This window comes from Bos mutus, chromosome 23 (assembly GCF_027580195.1).
Source record: "Bos mutus isolate GX-2022 chromosome 23, NWIPB_WYAK_1.1, whole genome shotgun sequence".
In the NCBI taxonomy this organism is placed as follows: domain Eukaryota; kingdom Metazoa; phylum Chordata; class Mammalia; order Artiodactyla; family Bovidae; genus Bos; species Bos mutus.
Window position 1 is genome coordinate 42100119 of NC_091639.1, and position 23287 is coordinate 42123405.

At 61.6% G+C, this 23287-nt stretch overlaps 1 protein-coding gene across 1 annotated transcript in view; it reads right to left on the reverse strand.

The window, feature by feature from the left end:
• Positions 1-56: 56 nt before the first annotated feature.
• Positions 57-23287, reverse strand: part of ITPR3 (inositol 1,4,5-trisphosphate receptor type 3) — a 68746-nt gene continuing 45515 nt past the window's right edge. The window contains exons 24-58 of the mRNA XM_070360719.1: positions 23036-23093; positions 21716-21881; positions 20243-20407; positions 20094-20168; positions 19579-19704; positions 18392-18514; positions 18112-18312; positions 16933-17184; positions 16589-16714; positions 16353-16478; positions 14967-15087; positions 14268-14458; positions 13544-13692; positions 13297-13405; positions 12923-13013; positions 12648-12817; positions 11406-11580; positions 11086-11270; positions 10564-10764; positions 10308-10418; positions 9780-9875; positions 9559-9660; positions 9395-9481; positions 8768-8878; positions 8447-8639; positions 8099-8224; positions 7538-7710; positions 6517-6681; positions 5679-5871; positions 5130-5234; positions 4917-5044; positions 4053-4218; positions 3341-3501; positions 1903-2064; positions 57-1277 (exon numbers count right to left, since the gene is read on the reverse strand). Of these exons, the coding sequence (XP_070216820.1) occupies positions 1209-1277; positions 1903-2064; positions 3341-3501; positions 4053-4218; positions 4917-5044; positions 5130-5234; positions 5679-5871; positions 6517-6681; positions 7538-7710; positions 8099-8224; positions 8447-8639; positions 8768-8878; positions 9395-9481; positions 9559-9660; positions 9780-9875; positions 10308-10418; positions 10564-10764; positions 11086-11270; positions 11406-11580; positions 12648-12817; positions 12923-13013; positions 13297-13405; positions 13544-13692; positions 14268-14458; positions 14967-15087; positions 16353-16478; positions 16589-16714; positions 16933-17184; positions 18112-18312; positions 18392-18514; positions 19579-19704; positions 20094-20168; positions 20243-20407; positions 21716-21881; positions 23036-23093 (4958 nt within the window). The 3' untranslated portion in view covers positions 57-1208. The remainder of the gene's footprint in view (positions 1278-1902; positions 2065-3340; positions 3502-4052; positions 4219-4916; positions 5045-5129; positions 5235-5678; positions 5872-6516; positions 6682-7537; positions 7711-8098; positions 8225-8446; positions 8640-8767; positions 8879-9394; positions 9482-9558; positions 9661-9779; positions 9876-10307; positions 10419-10563; positions 10765-11085; positions 11271-11405; positions 11581-12647; positions 12818-12922; positions 13014-13296; positions 13406-13543; positions 13693-14267; positions 14459-14966; positions 15088-16352; positions 16479-16588; positions 16715-16932; positions 17185-18111; positions 18313-18391; positions 18515-19578; positions 19705-20093; positions 20169-20242; positions 20408-21715; positions 21882-23035; positions 23094-23287) is intronic.

The window sequence follows — 23287 nt, forward strand, 5'->3', positions numbered from 1 at the left end:
GAGAGGAAGCGCGGGTCTGAGAGGGGAAGGTGACAGGGCCTCTGGGCAAGGTGCTTCCTGGCTTGAGTCGGCCCAAGGCTGGCGGCAGGTTCTGGGGGCGGCCACACGGCAGGACCCAGCAGGGACACCGCAGGGTCACCGCGTGACTCCCCAGAGCCTTAGTGCCCACCCATGGACCGCCACGACCCCACCTGAGCTTTCCTGTCAACAACAGAGCTGAGAGCAGGGGCTGGCAGGGCCGACAGCACCCCTTGTTGGGAAGTGGAAGTGGGTTGTCAGCCTCCTCTGTACCTGGACTCCTCACTGTGTTTTGCATAAAATAAATACATAGAATAATGGCAGAAACCAGTTACACTGCAGTGCACTCTGTCCCGCAAGCGCTGAGACAGGACGGCTCTCAGCATCTCCCAAGAGTGCACGCTGAGGCCAGGCCAGCAGGCAGGGCTCAGACCCCTCTGCCAGCAGCGTGTTCCCACCAGCTCCAGCCCCCAAGGAGCCAGCATCCTTTTCTAATGGACTAGATTTATTTAAGGCAATTAACATATTAGTTCTCGGGCCAAAGGATTTGTAAAACATTACACCTAAAGGAGAAAACAGGCAGTGAAAACCAGCCCCTCCTGACACGCCCCAGCCCAGTCCCCTGGGCGTGTGCCCGTCCCCTCCACCCTGCGGTCTCCTGTCCTCCCGGGGCTGTGCCCGCGAGGCTGGCCCGGCCTCGGACACTGAGGTCCACGGGATCTACAGCAGGTCTGGGGCCCGGGGAAGGGGCGCAGCCCTGGGAAGGGCCGAGCAGGCACCATGAATAAGTTAAATAACAAAGCCCTAAAATCAATAGCAACTGCGCCCCGCCAGAGGTGGCAGCGACCAAAATGTAGTGCTTGGAGTACAGAGGAGACCCCACTCCTGGTCACCCACCAGGAGGAATACGAAGCAACGTCAGTTACTGCTTTAAGGGACCAAGCAACAGTCCTGTGAGAGGATGGACTTCCTTTAAGGCACTAGGGTGAGCGAGTCCCGGCAAGCGTCTGAGTCTTCTAGGGGCTTGGTCTGGGCAGGGCTGTCCGCTCTAGCTTCTCCTCCAGCCTGGCCTGGGGGGTCTGGCCGAGTGGGTTCTGGCGGTTGGGCGGGCGCCCAGCCTGAAGGGGTGGCCAGTCTCCCCAGCCTCAGCACTCCAGCGTCCCTGTGGCCAGTGGGCCTGCCACGGCGGCTCAGCGGCTCATGCAGTTCTGCACATCCACAAAGCCCAGGCGCTGCCTGCGTTTCCTCTGCTCCGTCATCTGGGTTTAAACAGATGCCAGCGGTCGGGTCAGGCCGCCCAGAGCCCACCCTCCCTGCTGCCCCCACTGCCGTTCGGCCCTGGCAGCTGGCCAAGGACCCCCAGGGTGCAGCAGGGCCGTCAGCCCCAAACCCTGGTCCTCAATTAGCGTGTCGCAAACCACTGATTTGGTGCAGCTGGGAGAGCGCCCCACCTAAAAGAGGGGCTGCTGACCGTATTTAGTCACTGCCAGATGGCGCAGAGGACACTCTGGGCAAGAGCGCGTGTTGAGAAGCGGAAGGAGGCCCTAACTTCCCCATCACCCTAACCCGTCAGCGCCTGGGCCAGAGTCTAGCAGCTGCAGGGTGGAGGTGAGGGGGCGCGCGAGGGAGGCCCCACACCTGCACGAGGTCGCACTCAGCCCTGCCCGTCTGCCCTTCAGGGGCATGGGGTAGGGGCCGCCTCGTCTGTCCTCCATCCAGCTCTCCAAGGGACCCGTCTTCCACCCCAGACCCAAGAGGAGGACCAGCAGGAAGCGGGCAGAGGAAGCAGAAAGGCCCCACCACCCTCCCCGCCCCCAGGCAGGCAGGCTGGGACCTCAGCCACAGCCGGGGCTGCCAGCGGGGGCCAGGACGTGGGGGGCGCACCTGCTCCTTGAGCTCGCTGAGCTGGGCGGTGAGGTGGGACACCAGCTTCATGGTGGCGCTGAGCTTGTCCTGGAGGATGCGGATCTCGTTCTGCTCCCCTTCCCCCTCGCTGCTCACCAGGGACATGGCCCGCATCCGGGGGAACCAGTCCAGGTTCTTGTTCTGAAAAACATCCCCCGTGGGGTGAACACGCTCGGGCCCAGCCCAGGAAGGCCTCTAGAAAAGCAGTCATGTGGGGGAAGCCTGCTGCCACACCCATGGCCAAATTACTTCCCAGGGACGTGTCATGGGAAAATCTGAATTGACCAGGGTCCTGCCCGCGGGGCCGGAGTGACCCTGTGCGGGTGGGGAGCATGGCGCGGAGACAGGCCGACTTCCTCCAGCCCGTGTCTCCTGCTGCTGTGGCGCTGGGATCACGTTTACTCCTCACACCCTGCAAGGCGGAGGACGGGCCTGTGCCCTCAGACCAGTCTCTCCTTCCTTCCTTCCTCCCGCCCCGCCCTGACAGCGGGCCCCACACCCCAGGAAGGCGCAAGTCAGGCAGATGGCACGTTGAGGGGGCGGGCTCTGCCAGGGGGCAGTGGCATCTGACACTCAGGCGAAGCTACGCTTCCCGAGACAGAGGCGGGGTGGGGGGCGAGGGGGCACCTGTTGCAAGCTGAATTCTCAGGCCAACAGACACACCTGCACTCAAGACCAGTCCAAATACAGACTCAAAACACCCACAGAACCCCCTTCCGAGTTGTTTTCTCTCCTTTTAGAAGCTGCAACCCCAGGTGGCACCAGTGGTAAAGAACCCACCTGCCAACGTAGGAGACATTAAGAGACGTGGGTTTGATCCCTGGGTTGGGATCCCCTGGAGGAGGGCATGGCAACCCACTCCAGTATTCTTGACTGGAGAATCCCATGGACAGAGGAGCCTGGGGGGCTGCAGTCCATGGGGTCACAAAGACTCGGACACGACTGAAGCGACTGCAGACACACGGCTGTGCAGCAATCTGCGGAGGCCCCGCCTCTGACGGCCCGGTGGACGCCCTTTACCCTCCAGACCTCTCCTTCACTCACTCGCTACTACACTGGACGGCAGTGATGGTGGATGTCTCCTGAGTCCTGAGTCTGACAGTATGAAGCTTATCCGGGCACCCTCTCAGCCTGCGACCACCCAGGCTTCAGGAAGCCACCCTCCCTCTCACCTCCAACAGAAAAGGCCCCTCAGAAAGGGCCACAGAGCAGTCCCCACAAGCAGGGTCGCCCGACACCGGGCATCCATGGGCCCCAGACACCACCGGCATCCTCTGGAGGCTTTTTCCAGAGGCCCCCTCTGCAGCACAGTTGGGTGGGGGGCTCCAGAGGATCCAGCTCCAGCTCCCCGGCCCCTGCTGCCTCTGAACAAGGGTCCACAGCCGTCCCCCCCGCCCCTCGCCCCCCAGGCCCTCACCTTGATCATCTGGGCCACGTAGCTCTCCGGCCCCGTGTAGTCCGTCTTGTTCTTCACTCGGACCAGCACAATGAAGTACAGATAGTTCCACATGTTGTGCTCAAACTTGATGTGCTCCTCAAACGACACGGTCTTGTTGTCAAACTTGTCCCTCTCCAGACCTGGGGAGGCGGGGGGTGGCAGTGAAGGAGGGCTCCCCACGTCCGAGAGACACCCTGTCCAAGAGCCCCAGTGGGCGGGCAGGGCCTCCTGATGCCGCGGGGGCACAGTTCTCAGGCTGCAAGTGCTGATGAGCTACTGAGGTCACTTCCATTTAAAGCAGCAGCCCCTGCCCTGCCACGGTGCCGTGGGGACCCTACAGACGCCAGGAGCCCAGGGCTGGGGGCGTGGGAAGGGCTTGATGAGGGGCCTGTTCTCACAGAGGACCCTGCTCCTTCACCCACACGGGCTGGGAGAGAACGGGTTGGTGGGGGTAGAAAGGCCAGGCTGGTTTCCTCAGCTGAGACCTAGAATTTAAAGGAAGGGTTTTGCGACCCCTCCCTGCTCCCTCAATGACTCCGCACTGGGACAGGGCTGTTCTCCCCATTTCTGGGATAAGCGAACGGTCACCAAGCCGCCGGCCCAGGGCAGGGGTCCCTGGGGCCACAGGACTGAGGAAGGGCGGACTGAGGCTGCTGATGGCCACAGCCTCCCGGCAGGGGCCCAGCCTCACCGCAGATGAAGCACGTGGTCTTGAGAATCTCTTCCTTCTTCTGCTTCTCACTGCGCAAGTCGGCAAAGGTGTCAATGATTACCCCAAAGATGAGGTTCAGCACGATGATGATGACGATGAAGAAGAACAGGAGGTCATAGACCACTCGGGCGGGGAAGAGAGACTCCTGCAGGAGGGAGGCAGGAAAGCTGGGCCCAGCAGCTCCCAGAAGGGCGTGAAGGCCCCGAAGACGGTGGAGAGGACCCGCCTCACTACAGAGTCAGAATCACCGCCAGAGCACGTGCGGGGACGGGGACTCAGCAGCTGGGAAGAGGCCCTCGAGGAGGAGTCTGGCATGGGGGGCCAGGCCTCGGCTGTGCCCACCCCTGACCGCTGGGGAGGGGACGAGTGGCTCTGAACTCCTCTGCTGCCCTCAGGACACGTGATCTCACTCATTCTAGGGGACCCCTGGCCAAGGAGCAGCTTCTTACCCTCGTGCCACTGGGGACAGACTGATCCCGGGAACGCGTGGCTGCCTGCACACGCTGCGCCAAGCCCCGAGGCCTCTTCCCCACCCGGCCACCCTGGCTGCAGGCCGGGGCCCGGGGCCCGCTGTCTGACTCACGGCTTTCCCAGCCTGAGAAAGCTGGGTGCCAAGGTCTTCCCTCAGAGCACCCACCACGAGCTAGAGGGCACCCACTGTGAGCTAGAGGGCTCGTCTGGGCTGACGGGGCCAGAAGGTAGCACAGCTACCCCGTAACCGCCTGGGATCAGAGGGCACACCGCGGGGTGGGGACGTGAAGTGGGGGGACTCGCTCCCCTGAACATGGGGGAGACCGAGCTGCCCTGCTGGCCGGGACCTGGGGGCGGGGCCGAGGCACTCACGTCTTTGGAGGGCTTGCGGAGGATGTCCCCCACGCCACCGCCGTTGCGCAGCCCGTGGTTCATGACGGTGACGATGCACATGAGCAGGGTGTCACAGGCCCGCTCCGTGCTGTCCGGCTCCTCGTCCTCTACAAGTGGAGCACGTGCTCAGACCCGACCAGGAGTCTACTTCCACCCTCACTGCACCCCACTCCTGAGACACACTGCCCTCACCTGCCAGGACCTCAGGCACAGAGACTCCTGAGACACAGTCCACGTTGTCCCCACTGCACGTGTTCACAAATGTGGCAGCTCCATGTGGCATCCCCAGGGGGTTGGCTGGAGGGGACAGGGTCAAGGTCAGGAGGTCCAAGGACTTGGCTTCATCATGTCCCTAGTTCTGACCCCAGCATCACCTCCTCCAGGAAGCCTGCCCTGATGCTACCAGCTCCCCACTGTCGGGCTACAGTGAAGGGTCTATGTGTACCTGCCCCTCCTGGGCTGTGCTCCAAGGGCAGGGGAGGGGCTCTGCACCCCCAGCCCTGGCACAGGGGCAGCTCCCACAAGTACCAAGTTTAACCTGAACCACAGGGTCTGCAAACCAGAGTGACTCAAGCCTCTACCACCCCCAACAGTCTGTCCCAGGGAAGAGGGAGGCAGGTTGGTGTGAGTTAAGACTCCACCCGGAACCCAAGAAGAGAAACAGGGGGGCCTGGCGGGATAAGCACTCTGCTTGTGCAGGCCTCTCATCCCCACCCCCCACCCAGGAGAGGCGCCGCAGACCTCTGGAGTGGTTGCCGGGCAGCCGGTCCACCTCAAGGATGAAGTCGTCCTTGAGGAAGAGGAAGCCGACGATGGAGAAGAGGTAGACCAGGATGAGGGCCAGCAGGGCGGTCAGCAGGATGGAGCGGCCGTTGCGGGTCACGCTCTTGATGACGTTGAACAGCGTCTCTTCGCGGTAGATGAGGTCAAAGAGCTGCACGGCAGAAAAGACATGGCTGGACCCACAGGCTGCCTGCTTCCCACTGGGTCCCACGTCCCCCCCAAAGAGGTCTGCGCTTAGGCGGGTGGAACCAGGCCCACGGGCCCATTGTGGGCGACACTTCCGAGGAACCCAGAGTCCTAAAGCCCAAGAAGGAGGGGCCCCGGGGAAAGCATGAGGGCGGAATGAGCACCAAGTGCGGCGGAGAAAGACAGCCAGCTCTGACGGTGCGCTTGCTACCTGCAAGGACGCTCTGCAAGACTGTCGTGCAGCAGCTCACTTCATCCTCACAGCTATTCTGGAGGACAGGTGCTGTTAATGATCCATTATACAGAAGGGGAAACTGAGGCACGGGCAGATAAGAAACCTGCCCAACGTTACACAGCTAGGAGGGGCCACACTGGGATGCAAACCCCGATAGTCTGGCTCCAGCTTGAACCTCCACTGTGCAGGGGAGATGGGACCATGAGGAGCCATCAGGATTTTGAAGGCCAGGCTGGGTCCAGCAGACGAGGACACTGCAAATCCTCTCCTCCCAGCCCAGCGCAACAGGCCTGGTGCTGGGGAACTGCCAGCAACAGGCAGGAAGCCCCAGCCGCCCCTCCTCCCTGCCCAGCCCCATCCCCACCAGGGCCTCACCAGGATGCTGTAGAAGAGCTCGTGGGCGAAGAGGCCCAAGACACTCGTTAGGATGTAGCCCACGTGGTACAGGAACTCCATGTCCATGACCATGGCCTTATAGCCCCGGATGAAGGTGCCACGGTTGCCCACAAAGCTCACCACGAACACGATCTTGTTGGTCAGCTGTGGGCAAGTGCAGGGCATGGGGGTTGGTGCCCTACCTCCCACCCTGAACCCCCACTCCTGGGGCCAGGCCAGAGCAGAGGCCAGGTCTTCAGGAGAGTGGGTCTGAGCTGGTCTTGCTCAGCATGGCAGACATGGCATTAATGAAAATGCTCCCTGAAATGCTTCTGGGACTAGAACAGAAGAAGACCCCTGGGAGACCCGAGCTTCAGGAAGAAGTGAACAGTGTTAGTCACTCGGTCATGTCCGACTCTCTGCGACCCCACGGACTGTAGACCACCACCAGCTCCTCTGTCCATGGGATTCTCCAGGCAAGAACACTGGAGTGGGTTGCCATTCCCTTCTCCAGGGGAGTTTCCTGACCCAGGGATTGAACCCAGGTCTCCTGCATTGCAGGCAGATTCTTCACCGTTTGAGCCACCAGAAAGAAAGTAAGATGCAAGAAAAGAACAGGTCAGAGAAGAACACCCTTGGCCTTTGATGATTAAGTTACGAAAAGGTACCCCCACTTGCTTGAGGCGCTTTATTTCTATCCGTCAGGAAAGTGTCATAACACATAAATCTTTGATGTCCTCAGTGTGCCTTCAGGCAGTGCACAACTAACTCCGGGTACCCGGCAGCCCTGAAGCCCGTGCCCCAAAGTGGCTCCTGGCTGGCTGACTCCAACTGTCTGCTGCCCTGAGTTGTCCAGGAGGATGGAGAAGACAGAGTGGTCCCAACCTCGGGTCTGTAATGATTCCGGCTCAGGGACCGAGGGATGGGGAGAGCAGTGGCCAGTCGGAGGCAACGGGCCCGCTTCAGGTCCGACTACATGATGAACCCTGAGGGGTGGGGGCGGGGGTCCTTTGGCACTCACGTTGAGGGCACCCAGGATGTTGAGCGTGGGCCCAATGCCCAGGTAGTAGATGGAACGCAGGATGAGCGCCACGATGAGGGGGCGGATGCTGTAGCGCTTGGTGAACAGGGCCGCGATGGAGAAGCAGATGAGGATCCAGAAGAGCAGTGAGATGAGCGGGGAGCCCAGCACGCCTGGGGGCCCGGGAGCAGAGACAGGGTGGCTCACTCACACCCACCCACCCCACAGACCCCAAGAAGCCCTCCCCCTTCCCGGGAGCCTTCCCTGTAAGTTGGTCACCTGGCTACAGGGCTCTGCCATCACCCCTGCATCTGGAGGAGGTGTTACTACCACCTCCAGCTGCTGCTACCAAACTGGTCTCTGCCTTATGCATGTGTATGCAGTGTCTCCAGAGGGCACAGGCCCTGTCTGCCCCGGTGATAAGGTGCATAACCCAGAGGGCACTGCTCCCCACGCTGCACCCAGTCCCCTCGGGGCCTGGCCGGCCCCAGGGCCCTGCTCACATCAGAGGAGGGGGCATGGAAGGCTCAGGGCCCTCCGCCTGCCCTGAGGTGCCCTCACCTGTGGACGCGCCCTCCACGTAGGGATAGAAGAAGGCAATGATGATGTTGATAAAGACTGCCAGGTTGAAGGAGATGCTGCCCCAGAGAGTCATGCGGCGGGAGAACCAGTAGATGAGTGGCATGCCTGGGAGAGGCGGGGGTGGGTAAGGGGGGTCCTTGGTTAATATCATCTGCCCACCCCATGCGGGGGGCCACCAGCCTCAAGCCACAATTCAGGAGCAAAACATGATTGGCTCCCTCCTTGGGGTGGCGGCGGGGCCCTCACCAGGAGGTGAGCGAGGCGTCAGGGGCATCAGTGAGCAGCTCCAGCCCAGTTCATCCCACCCGCCCACCCGCGGGTCCTCACTGCGGAGCTTGCGCTGCCACTCCATTTCGTTGTGCAGGAAGGAGGACTGGTCGAAGAAGTCGCTCACTTTGCTGCCCTGCTCATCCTGCTCGGTGGTGGTGAAGAGCCGGTGCTTGGTCTCCTCTGTCAGGAACTGGCAGATGCCGGGCACGGGGAACACGATCTGCTCCATGCTGCGGTCCTGCCGCACGATCTGGATGGACAGGGAGCCTGGTCAGCCCCGAGCTTCGGCCCCGCCCTCGCTGTGGCCCCGCCCCCACTGAAGCCCCACCCTCACCGACGGCCCCGCCCCCATCACGCCCCCGGACCCTCGGGCCCTACCTCTATCTGGGAGGTGTGGTTCTCATAGTAGGCCAGCGGGTCCTCTTCCTGCTCCTGCACCGGGGCTGAGGACTTGAGCATCTGCGTCAGCTGCTTGTTGTTGAGGCTGAGCTGGGGTAGGGGTGCCCGGGTCAGGCCTGGCAGCCCCCGCCTCCGGGACTGAGCCCTGCCCTGAGCTACACCGCAGTGAGTGACCCCCCAGCTAGACCTGACCCAGCCCAAAGGGGAGACAGTCCTGCGGGACAGTCAGGGCCCTCCACAACCCTGCCCAGGTGCACCCTGAGGTCCTGCTCTAGGCTTCCAGACCCGCCCCAGAACCAGGCCGCAGCCTTGTCCCCACTCCGCTGTTCCGGGTTACGTCGGGATCACCAGGGCTGCTCCCAGTTCTCAGCCAGCACCTCCCCCACCCCGCCCAGCCCCCATCCCAGATTCTAGCCAGGTTCTGAGGTCTGGCTCTGCCCTCAGCCCCGCCCCTACGTCATAGCCCCGCCCTCAATTCCTAGCCTCACCATTGGATGGGATACTATCCCATCCAATCTCCCGCCTAACCCCGCCCCTAAATATAAGTCCCGCCCAGGCTCAGCATTAGCCACGCCCCCCTCCCAGCCCTGTCCTCTGGGCCCCCACCATGGAAGAGATGCCCTCGGCCTCCTCCTCCTGGATGCGCTTCACAGGCTTCAGGAGGTGCTGCAGCTGCTTGTTGTGCCTGGAGAGCTGGGAGGGCAGCAGAGTCATGGGGAGTGGTCGAGGGGTGGGTCCAGCTGCCAGGGGTCGTGGGGTGGGGCTGGTACCTGCAGCGCCAGGATGTAGATGTTGTGCCCCACTTCACGGGGGCTCACGTCTGAGTTCTCACGCTCCTCTTCCTGCAGGTAGGCCTTCTTGATGACGTCCACCTGGCGGGGCAGAGCCTGCTGAGTGCCCTCTTCTTGGGGCGCAGGGAGGGCTGGGCCCTGACAGCCAGCCCAGCACCCACCTGGGCCACCGCCCCACCTGACCGCCAGCCCAGCCTCACCAGCTCCTGGGGCCGCAGGCTGATGAGGATGCGCTCGGCGTTTTCACTGTCGTGCCGGCTCTCCATCAGAGCCAGGAGCAGCTTGGAGGCATTGTCCTGGGGTGGGAAGACAGGCCACAGTTTGAGGGCCCCCAACCCCTTCACTGACTATTCTATAACAGTCTCTTTGCCCACAAGTCTCATGGCCTTCTTGTACCCCACTGACTCCCAGGGCTTGCTGAGAAGGGTGCTGTGTATCCAGTCCACCTTCCCCCACTCTGTGGCAAGCACACCCACGCCCATACAGCAGACATGGATACGGAGGCCCTCGGATAAACCCAGAGCATGTCCGCTTCTAGAGCAAGTGTACATCCAGCACATCTGCTCACACGTGCACTCGTGTGCACAATAAACATGCATACATCACACACCTGCACGTCACCCATGCTTACACACATGATATCCACACGGCACACATACAGAAAGCTAACATCACACACACCAGCACGCACACCTACTCGTGCTCACATGGGCTGCCCCGGGCCCCACCTTGAGTTGCAGCACCAGGTCCATACGGTACTTGCATAGGGGGCTGATGTCATTGAGAATCAGCGCGGTGATGATGTCTATGCCATTGGACTCGTGCGTCACGATGCAGGTCTGGTGGGAGGCAGGGGTGGGGATGACACGGGGCCCTAGGCCTTTCAGAACCCGTGGCAGCCCCAAGGGCTTGGGCCTGCCTCCTGCCCAGCCTGCTCCGTCCTCCCCCAGGTCCGTGCAACCACACGCGGCTCCCATGGCTCACCTGGTTCTCGTGGCAGGGACCCTGACAGTACTCGGTGAGGGTCTCCAGGGTCTGGATGACGAGGCCCACGTTGTCCTCATTGATGTAGAGCCCCAGCAGCCCCAGGCCGCCGGTAGTGCTGCCGCACATGATGTCCAGGAACTGCAGCGTCTCGCACACCAGGTTGTAGTTTGTCTTATTGTTCTGGCAGCGCAGGAAGTTCTGCAGAGTATGGAGAGGGACGCGCACGGCGCCGCTGCAGCACGGAGGGAAGGCCTGCCTGGGGACCACGATCACGCCGGCGGCAGGGATGGGGGCCTTGCCGGCCTTGGAGCCACACGCCGTGGTAGCCAGGCCTGACACCAGGCGCAGAGTATGGGCATGTTTCGGGAGGAGGGGCAGGGTACAGGGAAGGGCAGGGCGCAGGGAGGGGAGGGGATGGGGACCTGGGGCGGAGCGGGGGCGGAGTGGGGCGCAGGGAGGTGGGGCTCGGGGAAGGGCGGGGCCTGGGGCAGGGAGTGGCGGGGTGGGGCGGGGCCACACCTGCAGGTCCCGGTTGTGGTTCTCACACAGCAGCTGCAGAAAGCGCAGTATGGGCTGCATGATGAGCACGGACGTGCCCATCTCGTTGCTCTGCACGCGTTCGCCCACCTCGTGCCCCCGGCGCAGGCTGGGGCCCAACGCATAGCGGGATGAGGAGCTGGGCATCGAGAAGGAGGCCACGCGGCCTGCGGGGTGAGGCCTGGTGAGGCTGGGGCTGCTGGGAGCGCTCATACCCTCACCCTCACCCTCCATTCCCATGCTCACAACTCGGCCCTTGTCTCCCGCCCCAGCCCACATCCCTGGGGCCCCCTGAGCCTGACCTTTGGAGGTGGGGTCTGCCTGCTCACGGTCCTCACGCGGCTGGCTGCCCAGGTCGCTCATGTTGACGGCCACCGTGGACTTGGTCTCCTGCTGGGCCCGCTTCATGCGGTCGTGCAGAACCTTGAAGAAGCGCTCTGACTTCTTGTCGCTCGTCATCAGGTTGTAGAAGGATTTCTGGGGTGAACGGGGAGATGGAGGGGCAGGGCGCCTCAGCACTGGGCCTGGGTGCAGTCGGGGGAGACAGAGACCTCCCAGTGCCCTGTGCCTGAGGCCAGGGTGGGGACAGTCGAGACCAGAAAAGGTAGAGGGGGAGGGCTAGCGACCGCCATGTGGGAGGCCTGTACGAGCTTCCTGCCCACTGGCACCTGCTCTGGCTCCCCATCAGTTCCCCACACAGCAGCCAGAGGGGTCATTCTGAAGTCCAAGTCACGTCCCTTCTCTGCTCAAAACCCTGCAGCTACCTCATCTCCCCAGAGGCAAGCCCAGGCCCAAGGGGGCCACAAGGCCACGTGATGACCTGCCACCCCCCTGACCCCAGCGCCTACCACCCCTCCCCCACCCCCTCTGGCCACAGGAGCACTTCCCCTTCATAGCTTCCGCAGCCTGCTCTGCCTCCTGCTCCCTGCCCCACTTTTCCACGTGCTCACTTCCAGGTCCTCATTCCAACGTTCCCCTCCCAGGGGCCTTCCCGATGACTCCTCCTAAGACTCCCCTGGCCCGGCACTCCCGAAGCCCCTTCCTGCATTATCGCCATCCAGCATGCTCTCAGTATCACATAGGGACTGCAGGTAGGGACTCCTGTCCCCACTAAGATACAAGTACTAAGGGAACATGGGTTCTGGCTCTTTTGTCCTAGAGCCGAGAACACTGCCAGGCACACAGAAGGCACTCACTCAACAGAAACTTATCAGAATGAATGAACAAATAAGTGAACAGAGATAAGACCATCACAGAGGGCTTTTGGAGAAAGCAGGCTTTTAGTTGGATACCAAAGGCTAAGGAGCATGTGGGAGGGCAGGGAAGGAGGCCTGAGCAGAGGCTGAGAGGCAAGAACGGTGGACATAACTGGGGCAGAGATGTGGGCAACAGGCCCAGGCGGGGATGGAGCAGGGCAGGGGTGTAGGATGGAAAAGGGCCACGTGACACGGAGCAGACACGGGAGGCAGAGCCACCGAGTAGTTGGACTGGCACTGCCCCCTGGGGCTGGATGCCCGCCCACAGGGCCTCAGCGAGTGGCACACCTGAATCTCGGTGTTGCCGCCGTCCAGCAGGCGGATGGCCAGGCCGATGCTCTCCTGGAAGATCTTCTCATTCTTGGTGCTGGTGATGAGGTCACACACCAGCTTGGTGGCCCCCTCCTTGTCCAGCCGGCACTGAGTGGCTGCGATTGCCGACCAGTCTTGGTCCAGGCCTGGAGGCGGGGAACTCGCTTAGGGAGGAGCGTGGAGGGAGGGTAAGGAAGGGCCTGGGGTGAACTGGCTCCCCAGAGGCCTAGCTGGGGGGAAGCAGGACTGACCGGTGCCCATGGGGTCCGGGAGGTCCCCCCTCGAGCTGGACTTCCGGTTCTGGAGGTAGTTTTGTAGCAGCATCTTGCGCAGCTGGTTGCCCTGCAGGGAAGGGAGCGAGGCCCATGGCAGCCCATCTCACCCTTTACCATCCAGCCCAGCAGTCCTGGCCCTGAGCCCCCGTGGCCAGGCCCGCCCGGCGCCCAGCCTCCCGGGCACTCACCCTTTACCATCCAGCCTGGCGGTCCTGGCCCTGAGCCCCCGTGGCCAGGCCCGCCTGGCGCCCAGCCCCCCGGGCACTCACCCTTTACCATCCAGCCCGGCGGTCCTGGCCCTGAGCCCCCGTGGCCAGGCCCGCCCGGCGCCCAGCCCCCTGGGTACTCACCCGGTCCCCGTACTTGGTCTTCTTCAGCAGCATCTGCTGCAGCGTCCTTAGCACCTTGACGCACAGCTTCTCCTCTGACTCCATGAGGTCCTTGGTGTGCTGGATCAGCCTGGCCGCAGCAGAGGGGGCCGTGCTCGGGGCAGCCCCTTACCACCCGCGTGGCCCCTGCCCCCAACCCCCCAGGCCTTCCCCACCCCGGGCCGCTGTGCCCCTGTGCCTCCGGGCCCTGGGTCAGCATCGCACTCACTTGGACAGGAAGCCCCCGCTCTCGCAGCGCTGGTAGGCCTCACTGCCCTCCAGGAAGAGCAGCTCGGGCCAGTGCAGGACATCCACCAGCACGGACAGCTCGGCCTGCACCAGGGGCCTCAGCCGCTCCTCCAGGGCAGTGATGATGTCCTGCGGTGGGCAAGGCAGGGTCACCGCTGGGTGAGCTGCAGGCCGCCCAGGCCCAAGAGATAACCAGGGCGTGACCACCATTCCCCAGCACCAAAGGGCCCTGCAGACTGACCGCCCTCATCTGAAGGCCCTAGGCCCACAGAGCCGCCGGGCACAGAGCGGGACGCCTGGTTGCTCGGAGCCCCCGTCACACCCTGGCGTTTCCCCCAGCCCCTCCTCTAGCTCCGTGCGGACCTGGGCAAGCCCCTCGCCCTCTCTGGGCCTCAGTCTTCTGCCACAGGAGGACAGTAACCCACCACGCCCCGTCTGGAAGCCAGTAAGAATGTACAGGGTGAGACAGAAACATGAAGGTGCTATCTCGAGCAAGAGGTGTCCCAGCCCTCTTGGTGAGCGCCAACCCTGGAATGGAGCCCCTGCTCCTGGCGGCCCCCAGGATGGGACAAGCTAGCCAGCTCCCTCCGGGAAGTGGACAGTCCAGAAAGGGGAGTGGACAGTCCAGAAAGGACGGAAGGAGCACAGGACGCAGCCCGAGCACAGGCCCGTCCAGAAGCAGCCCCGCCGCAGCGCCCGCCCACCTGCAGCTTCTCGATGATGTTCTTGTAGTCCCACTGGTTGGCAGTGGGCATGACACGGGGGAAGGCCCGCGTGGCCGTCTTGTAGTTGGAGGCATTCCGCTGGGCGGCAGCCACACAACTGGCGCCACTGCTGAGCAGCGAGCTGATGTGGGCATCCAAGTCCATGGGCAGCGAGATGGCCCGGCCCTTGGCTGAGAGGAGAGGGGTCGGGGCGCTGGAGGGCTGGCGGGGGCTCAGCCAAAAGGGCCAGGCTCAGGGGGGCAGGGCTGAGGATGCTGGGGCCCCCACACTGGTCCCCACTTGGACTGAGGTGCCCTCTTCCCTTTGGGGGATAAAAAGAGGGAGTTCCTGCCTCTTTGTTTCCACCCTGGCTCCACGCGGACCCCTCCCCTCCACTCTACCCACCTCTCTAACAACCTACAGCCTCCCTCCTGCCTGAGACCATTTGTAAGCCCACAAAACTGTGCTTGGGGATATCCCCTAGCACTCTCCTCTGGGGAACTGACTCAGAGCAGAAAACAGCTTCTCTGGATTGCCAGATGCCAGTCAGACACCAGGAAGGGCTTACTGAGCACCACCCAGGAGCAGCTGACAGACGAACTTGGGGATCAGGTATTTACTAGGAGGGCAGGCGTCCCTGAGGTGGAGGCAGGGGAGGGCAGGGGTGGTGGGGGCTGCCCAGCACCCCGGGACACTCACCCACCATGGCGAGGGTCCGGATGCAGGCCTCCACGGAGCCCTTGTGCTGCTGCTGCAGCCACGGACACTCGAGCAGCCGCATGGTGGACTGCAGCAGCTGTACCACGATCGTCTGGTGCGTCTGCAAGAGGCAACGTGCCTGATGCTACAGCATGGCCCGCCCTCCTCCCTGGGCAGCCCCACATCCCGGGCCCAGGCCCACCGAGTCTGGGTGTGGGGAGAGGGACAGGACCACCAATAGCTACCATGGGCCTTTGTGCCAGTTGGAAAAAATCACCCCTTTCCTCTCAGCAGTGCACAACCTGCCCAGCTGTACATGGCAGCCCTGTGAGAACTCCCCACGGTCCAGGCCTGGGGCTTATAACTATTGCTGACCCTTTTCTTCCTTTAAAAAAATTTCCAATAAATTAAATGCTGTGGAAAGGGGAAATATTTACATGGTTCTAAACAAAAAGTTTATAAAAAGGAACACTTCGGGAATTCCCTGGCAGTCCAGTGGTTAGGACTCCTTGCTTTCACTGCTCAAGACCAGGGTTTGATCGCTGATTGGGGAATTAAGATCGCTCAAGTCACATGGCACAACCAAAATAAATAATGAAATAAAAATTTAAAAGGAATACTTCAGGGAGTCTTGCCCCAACCTGTGAACCTCTCACCCCACTCTCCCCATTCTCTGGCCTGTAGCTGATAAGAGACGGGGAAAATTGATACATATCACTTAAGTCCCAGAGGGGTCTGAGGGACCAAACCCATGTGTCAAGCCCATCCTGGCTGGGAGAGCGGGACCCAGCGCTTTCTTGCCACTCTAAGACACACTATTCCTGCTCCACGCTCAGCCCCTCTACCTACAGGCAGCACTCTGACTGGTTTCCTGCATGTCCTTCCAGTGTTTATGAATTAGGTACCAGGCTCCTTCCTCAAGGGGCTCTGGGGCTGTGACCCGGCTCGAGTCTGAGGATTGACTGGGGGGCTGTGACTCTCAGAGCTCCAAGTGCAACACCTGTTCATAGCCTAGAGCCCTTCTGCAGAGGAGCAAGGCCAACTTGGAAGACTCTTCGCAGCCGACTCCCCTGCTTCGGCTCCGCCAGCCACTGTGGTAAGCATCACAGCTTGTCTTTGGTGCATAACGGCTGCCGGATGTCCCTGGCCACCCCAGGACCCAAGCAAGTCTAGGAATTCCTGATCTGTGGCAGTTCCCACTGTAATTACCGACCCACAGAAACTGCGAGATAAGGCATGTTTGTGGTTTGGGGGTAATTTGTTACACAGCATTGATAACTAATGCACGCGCATACCCGGCTGCTACATCTTCACGCACTACAAGAAAACGTGACTACGCACATTCTGGCTCTCCCCACTCCGAAGCCGCCAGCAGCTGGCGCTCACCTGCAGGGAGGTGCTGTTCTCAGAGAACGGGGAGCTGAAGAAGGCACTGATGGTGTCCAGCACGACGGTCAGCACGTACTTCTCCAGGGCGGGGTCAGCCAGGCGCTTCTCACGCTTGCTGCAAACCTGGGGTAGGAGAGACCGATGCCTGGGGACCTTTCCACTCGCCCCACGATGGAGGTGGCCGGGTCCCCCTCCAGGGGCCAGCTCGGGCCCACGCTCCCACAGGCACACACCCGAGCCATGTCCAGGGTGAAGTTCTCAAAGAGGGTCCAGATGTGGTTGCTGGTGTAGATCTCCTTCATCTCCACCTCCGTGTCCACATAGCAGTGGTTCACGAAATTCACATAGGCCATTTTCACCTGCGCAGGCAGGACTTGGAGGTCAGGGCTCAGTAGCACCCAGCCCCAGCCCCAGCCCCAGCCCCGGCCAGGCTCTCCCTCTCGTGCTTCCGCCCAACCTCCCCCAGCTCCTCTGCCAGCCTCTCCTCCGCCTCCCCGCCTCCCAGCCCCGTCCCTTCCCTCCCTGAGCAGGACCAAGGGGCTGCCCCGGCCCGGCTCCCCCGCGCTTGCGTCCCCACCTCGGTGATGCAGTCCTCGTGTGTCACCACAGACACCACATCCTCCAGGGGCAGCAGGGACGTGCACTTGATCTCGGTGTATACATTCTTGCCCTCGGCGCAGGCAGCCAGCAGGTCCACCAGGGAGATGTGGTACATGAGGGGGCTGTGGTCCTCCACGCCGTCACGGGCAGCCTTCATCATGTCCAGCAGGTGGGCCAGCGAGGCCTTGTCGTTGTAGAACACGACCACGTCGTCGCCTGCGTTGGTCAGCTGTGGGCAGGAAGAGGGCATGTCGGGCCCCTCGGTCCAGCAGGCCCAGGGCCCCAGCCCTCACCTGCCCTCCCCCGGGAAGGACTAGGGCTCTGAGCCCGGCCTGCACCCAACACGCAGGAAAACCCTCCCCGGCCTGAGTGTCTGGGGTTTCTTGGCCCTTGGCTGGTATCACAGACCCTCTGCCATGAGCTGGGACGTCGAACCCCAGACCCAGGAAGGACCTCCTTCCTCTCCTAAGGAAAGAAATCCCACTTGGGCTCGTCTCAGAGGCACCTCCGCCAGGAAGCCTGTCGTAAGCCCAACTCACGCTGTCCTCTCCTGTGCTTCCACCGCTGCAACTTAAACCCTCCAGAAGCTGCGTCCCTCTCATGTCAGCAATTCTGCTCTTCACAGTTAACATGACAATCGCAGTTGGGAATGAACCCCGCATGGCACTCCCGGACCCACGGCTCACTGAGTTCCCCATCTCCCTCTGGCATTTGCTCCTTTCTCTCCCTGCCCCTCCCCAGGCCGTAAGATGCTCCGGGGCAGAGAGCATGTCTGTTCCAGATTTAGGCTCAGCCCCACATTCTTCTTTACTGAGCACCTACTATGCGCCAGACCCCGGGGCCCTGGCAACACGCACAAAGGCTGTGCCCCGGCCCTGCTGCGGCTCCTGCCCGCGGAGCTCGTCCTGGAGTGGTCTCCCCAGGGGTACACGGCGTCTGGCACGCAGCAGGTGCGCCATGATTTGTAAGTCAACAACGATGCATAACACATGAAGAACGAGCGTCTGCGCTCTCAGGCCTCGGATCTGAATTCTACCAGGCACCTGAGCTCCCACAGGCCCAGCTCTGTTCGGCCGCAGCCTGAGTTCTGCTCCACCAGCGTCTCAGTCCTGTCCCCGTGTCCCCCCGGCAGCCCGGCGCCCCCGCGCGCCCTCACCTCGGTCATGATCATGTCCTGGCACTTCTTGACGTACTTGCCCTCGGCCTTGATGACGGTGTGCAGGAAGTCCAGGTACTGCACATGGCGCCCGTGCGTGGCCAGCAGGTGCACGAAGTGCTGCAGGACGGGCTCCCCGATCTCGGAGCAGAGCTGGTAGTTGTTCAGGAAGATGTGCTGCATGGTCTCCGCCTCCAGCAGCTGCGGGCGGGCGGGGCGGCCGTCAGAGAGGGGGGTCTGGCGCTCGCCCCCCACCCGCCGCCCGACCCCGTGCCCTCACCCCTGGCGTCAGGAAGAGGTGCAGGTGCTTGTGTAGCAGGGTCTGGTTGCCGGGGTTCCCCGCGCAGAACTTCTGCAGGAACTGGTGTGTGTAGCGCAGGATCTCCATCATCTTGGCATCGCCCTACATGCGGAGAGCAGGGGAGAGGGTGCCCAGGCCAGGCCCAGTGTGGGGGTGGGTCAGGGCTCAGCCCTGGGACCCCAAGGTGGCCAAGGTGGGTCAGGAGATGGAGATGTGGGAGGAACTGAGGGTCAGAGCCTGAGATGAGGATGGAGTCGGGGAGCAAGGCTAAGGGGTCAAGTCAGGTGAACACTGAGGGGGTGTCAGAGCCCTGGGGTGAACCTGGGGGCGGATCAAGATCACGATGAGTCATAGGAAGGGGTCCATGGTTGAGATGAAGCTATGTTTGGAGTCAGGGGCCAGGGTGGGCTTGGGGACAACCAGGGTAAGGCTAGGGTGAAAACTCAAGTCGGGGGTCAAGGAAAGGCTGGGGTCAACGTAGGTCAGGGTAATGAAGCTTAAGGTCAAAGGTTAAATGAAGCCGAGGGTGGGCTTCCCTGGTGAGTCAGTGGTAAGGAATCGACCTGCCCATGCAGGAGACATGGGTTGGATCCCTGATCAGGAAGATAACCACATGCCAAGGAGCAACTAAGCCTGTGCTCCACAACTACTGAGCCTGTGCTCTAGCGCGCGGGAGCCGCAACCACTGAAACCCAGTGCTGCAGCTACTGAAGTCAGAGCACCCTGGAGCCCGCGCTCCTCAACTAGAGAAGCCAAGCAACGAGAAGCCCGAGCAGCACTGCTAGAGAGTAGCCCCCACTCATGGCAACCAGAGAAAAGCCCACGCAGCAATGAAGACCCAGCACAGCCAAATTTTTTAAAAAAATTGTTTGTAAATGAAGCTGGAGTATGAGGATTAGCACAGAGAGGGAAATAGAAGCTAGGGTCAAGGTCATGAACCAGGGTGAGGCTGGAGTCAATTCAAGGTCCAAGTGGATCAGGATGAGGGGTGGAAGGTCAAAGGTCAAGAATAGTAAGACTGGGTTCAAGGGTCTCGGTATGTGGGGCAGGCCAAAGCAAAAGGTCAGGGTGAGGCAGGTCAGGTCGGCATCAGGGCTCAGTGTGTGGTTTGGGTTGGGTCCGGGTTCAGGGTGCAGCTGCCCTGGGGAGTCAGAGGTCAAGCTCACCTTGTCGTAGGGGATCTGCAGCAGGTCCAGCATGACCTTGTGGGCGTCCATGTTCTTGAGCAGCCGCTGCTGTTTCTTCCTCATCTGCTCCCCCACACCACACATCTTGTTCAGCCGCTCCAGGATCTGTGGGGTGGGGGCAGGGTGAACTCAGAGCCCCTGCCCACTTCCTCAGGCTTCCCCAGGGCCAACCACAGCAGAGCCGCGGCTCCCACGGGGCCAGCAAGAGGGAAGGGGGCCGCAGCCACAGAACCCGATCGTCGCGACAAGGCCGTGAGCACAAAAAGCTGATTCCACTCGCAAAAGTCAACAGAACAACTTGTCTGTGAAGTGGAATTTCACTAAACTCCTTCAGCTTTAAAATACTTCCATCTGGACCTTGGCAGGGCTGTGTTTAACACTCGGGGAATGCTGGAGGATTTCCTGCAAGCCAGCTGGAGTTGAGGCGGGAGAGGCGGCATGGGGCCTCCGGGGCAGGGGGCCCGCAGACCCACCCCCAGGACCCGGCCACTCACGCCCTTGACGATCTGGTAGTTCTCGCTGCTCTTCTCCCCAGGCGGATGCAGAAAGCCCTCCTCATCTGTGGGCCGCTGGGGGAACGGGGGAGCGGGGTCAGCCAGGCCCGGCCCCCAGGGCCCTGCCCTGGCCCCCACACCCCACGCACCTCCTTCTTGTCTTTAGCAGGGCCGGCCTCCCCCTCCTCGCCCTTGCTGGTGCCCTTCTTGTCCACCCACAGCTCCGACTTCTCCACCATGGTCCGCAGTCGGTCCAGCTCGGACTTGATCACCTTGTAGTTCTCCACGTCCTGGGCTGAGATCAGCAGCTGCACCTGAAGGTCGACCACGAGCGTGCCTGGTGAGATGGGCACCCCCAAGTCCACGGCCTCGTAGAGACGCCCAGCACCTGCCCTGTCCAGGCCTCTGCTCCTGGCCTCTCCTCTCCACCCCTGCTCCTCTCCACCGAGCCAGATCCGACTTGGTGTTTATGGCTCTGCTCTAAGTCCACCGCCTCCAGGAAGCTTTCCCTGATTGGCCACAGACTTCCCTGCATCCCTGGTCATGAGCTATCTCATCACCTGGCTTCAGTTACTCACTGGCTCATGTCACATGCTGCTGTGGCCTGTCACCTGTTCACACAGAACAGAACAGGGCAGAGCAAAGCATACTGACATCACCGAGTGCTGGGACCTGAACCCTGACTCCGTCACCACCTCACTTGCTCTGGGTCAGTGGGTAAGGGAGGAAAGCTCCCCCGGGCCTCAATTGCCCGCATCTGTAAAGCAGGAATGAGAGTCGAAACCCCGCTGTCAGGCTGCTTGGAGAATTCCACGAATGCAAGCCCAGCGCTCAGCACCTGGTGCCTAGCGCTCAGCACCTGGTGCCTAGCGCACCTGTTAAACACCAGTGCCCTCTCACCGGGAGCTGTCAAGACTGCGTGACATCACAGCGACAAAGCCAGTCCCCTTGGTAAGAGATGACTTTGTGCCAGGCGTGATGCGAAATAGCAAAGGTGCCCATGGTAGAGTTCGCAACCTATAATATGCTGTTTGCCTCATAAGACATGACATAAGGCCTGGAGTCAGGCTGAGAGGAGATCAAAGTTGCCAAGACTCAAGGTGGTGTCACCTGCAAGGAGCTCAGCAAGGCCAAACCCCAGGGATGCATCTCAAGCTGCCCCATCCTTGTTTCCCCCCACCCAGCGCTCCGTGTGTGGCCAGGACCAGGTGACCCTCTGGCCCCCAGGAAGACCTCTCAGGCCTTCCTCCCCAAGGGCTGGGTGCTCCACTGGGGAAGAGGGGAGTACCTCCCTGAGGGCTGGGTGCTCCATCAGGGTGGGGGGGAGCACCTCCCCGAGGGCTGGGTGCTCCATTGGGGGAGGGGGGAGTACCTCCCCGAGGGCTGGGTGCTCCATCGGGGGAGGGGGGAGCACCTCCCCAAGGGCTGGGTGCTCCATCAGGGTGGGGGGGAGCACCTCCCTGAGGGCTGGGTGCTCCATCAGGGGAGGGGGGGGCACCTCCCCGAGGGCTGGGTGCTCCATCGGGGTGGGGGGGAGCACCTCCCCGAGGGCTGGGTGCTCCATCAGGGAAGGGGGAGCACCTCCTGAAGGCTGGGTGCTCCATCGGGGGAGGGGGGTGCACCTGCTTGAAGGTGTGCATGACCTCCTGGCGCTGGCTGAAGTGCTTGAAGAGCAGCTGCAGGGCCCCCGAGACCAGCGGGGCGTAGTCGTGCATGGTGAGGTGGATAAGCACGCGCAGCAGCATGCGGCCACCCTCGTCATCCACCTCCAGCATGCTGCTGGTCTTCCTGAGGGGAGGGGAGGGTGTGACGGTCAGGGGATACGCAGGCTCCCTGCCACCCGCCAGACAGCCAGGGCACCATGTCCCCCTGCTGACTTTGCAAAGAGCCACCAGTGTGAGCACCTTTGGGATCCCCGTGTCCCCTGAGGGCCACACGATGCCCCGCGGGGACGCAGCTAAGGCCAGGACTCCTCACAGGGGACCCACAGACCCCCCCCCAAGGGATTCATGAAAAGAGACTCAGGCCACAAACAGAGGCGAGGGGAAAGCTGATCTCTCTTTTCACCAACCTCTCACCAAAATGTAGTGTTTCCTTTGGTGAGAAAAATGAGCAATACCTGTGACTTTGTCACCAATAAAAAAAATCACAGATGCTTTCCCATCACTTCAGAGTTGTTACAGAAATTGCAAAATATCATTTACATTCATCAGGACTTCAAAGGAATGGTACTAATTACACCTCCGGTGCGGATTGTTATTTCATGTGTTAATAAAGAAGCACGTATATAACTGTCACTTCAAACTTGTTTTCTCCAATATTTTGATAACTGCATCCCAATGCCACTGATTTCCTTTGCAATAACAATCCTATGCGTGTTACATTCTGAATTTTAAAATGCTACTCTAGGAATTCCCTGGCGGCCCAGTGGTTAGGACTCCGTGCTTTCACTGCAGAGGGCCTGAGTTCAATCACTGGCGGCAGAACTAAGATCCTGTAAGCCGTGCATCGTGCCAGAAATTAAAAAAAATAAAAACTCCATCGTAGGAAGGGAGCCAAAGGCTTCACCAGACGCCAAGGGTACGGCACAGAAACAGCTCCTGGAGTGACGCCCACCCCCTCTGAAGAGCAGCCTGGCCTCCCTGCTGTGGACACAGGGATGCACCTCCAGCTACCTGGCCCAGGTCCTGACAAATAAACAGGCACAAACTGCCCTGAGTGGAGGCAGGGGGATGGCCAGAACGACACTGGGGCCCAAGGAGCCCCGGTATCACTGGGTTTAGGCAGGCAAGGGAGAGTCAGAGCACAAAGCTGGGGGACCTCTACCCCAGGGCCAGGTAAGGGTCTGCAGGAAGATTAACCCGAGGAGTGAAGGGTCTCCAGCCTGTATCCTCATCATCCACCAACCCCACCCACACCACCCGCCTCACCCCTGGCCTCACCCCACTCCAAACATGGCCTCCGCCTGCTCCCCAATGCGGTCCAGGTTCATGTTGGCGGCTGCAGGGAGTAAGAGGGGGCAGATGGAGGCTGTGTGCACGCAGGACAACAGGGAGCACAGGGAGAGGGAGCAGGGTGACACTGAGACCACCCTCGCCCCCACGCTGGCCGGGCGGCTCCCCCTCTGCCTGCCTCTCCTGGGGTGGAGGCAGAACCGCCCAGAGCAGGGACCCGTGGGGCAGCCCACAGACCTG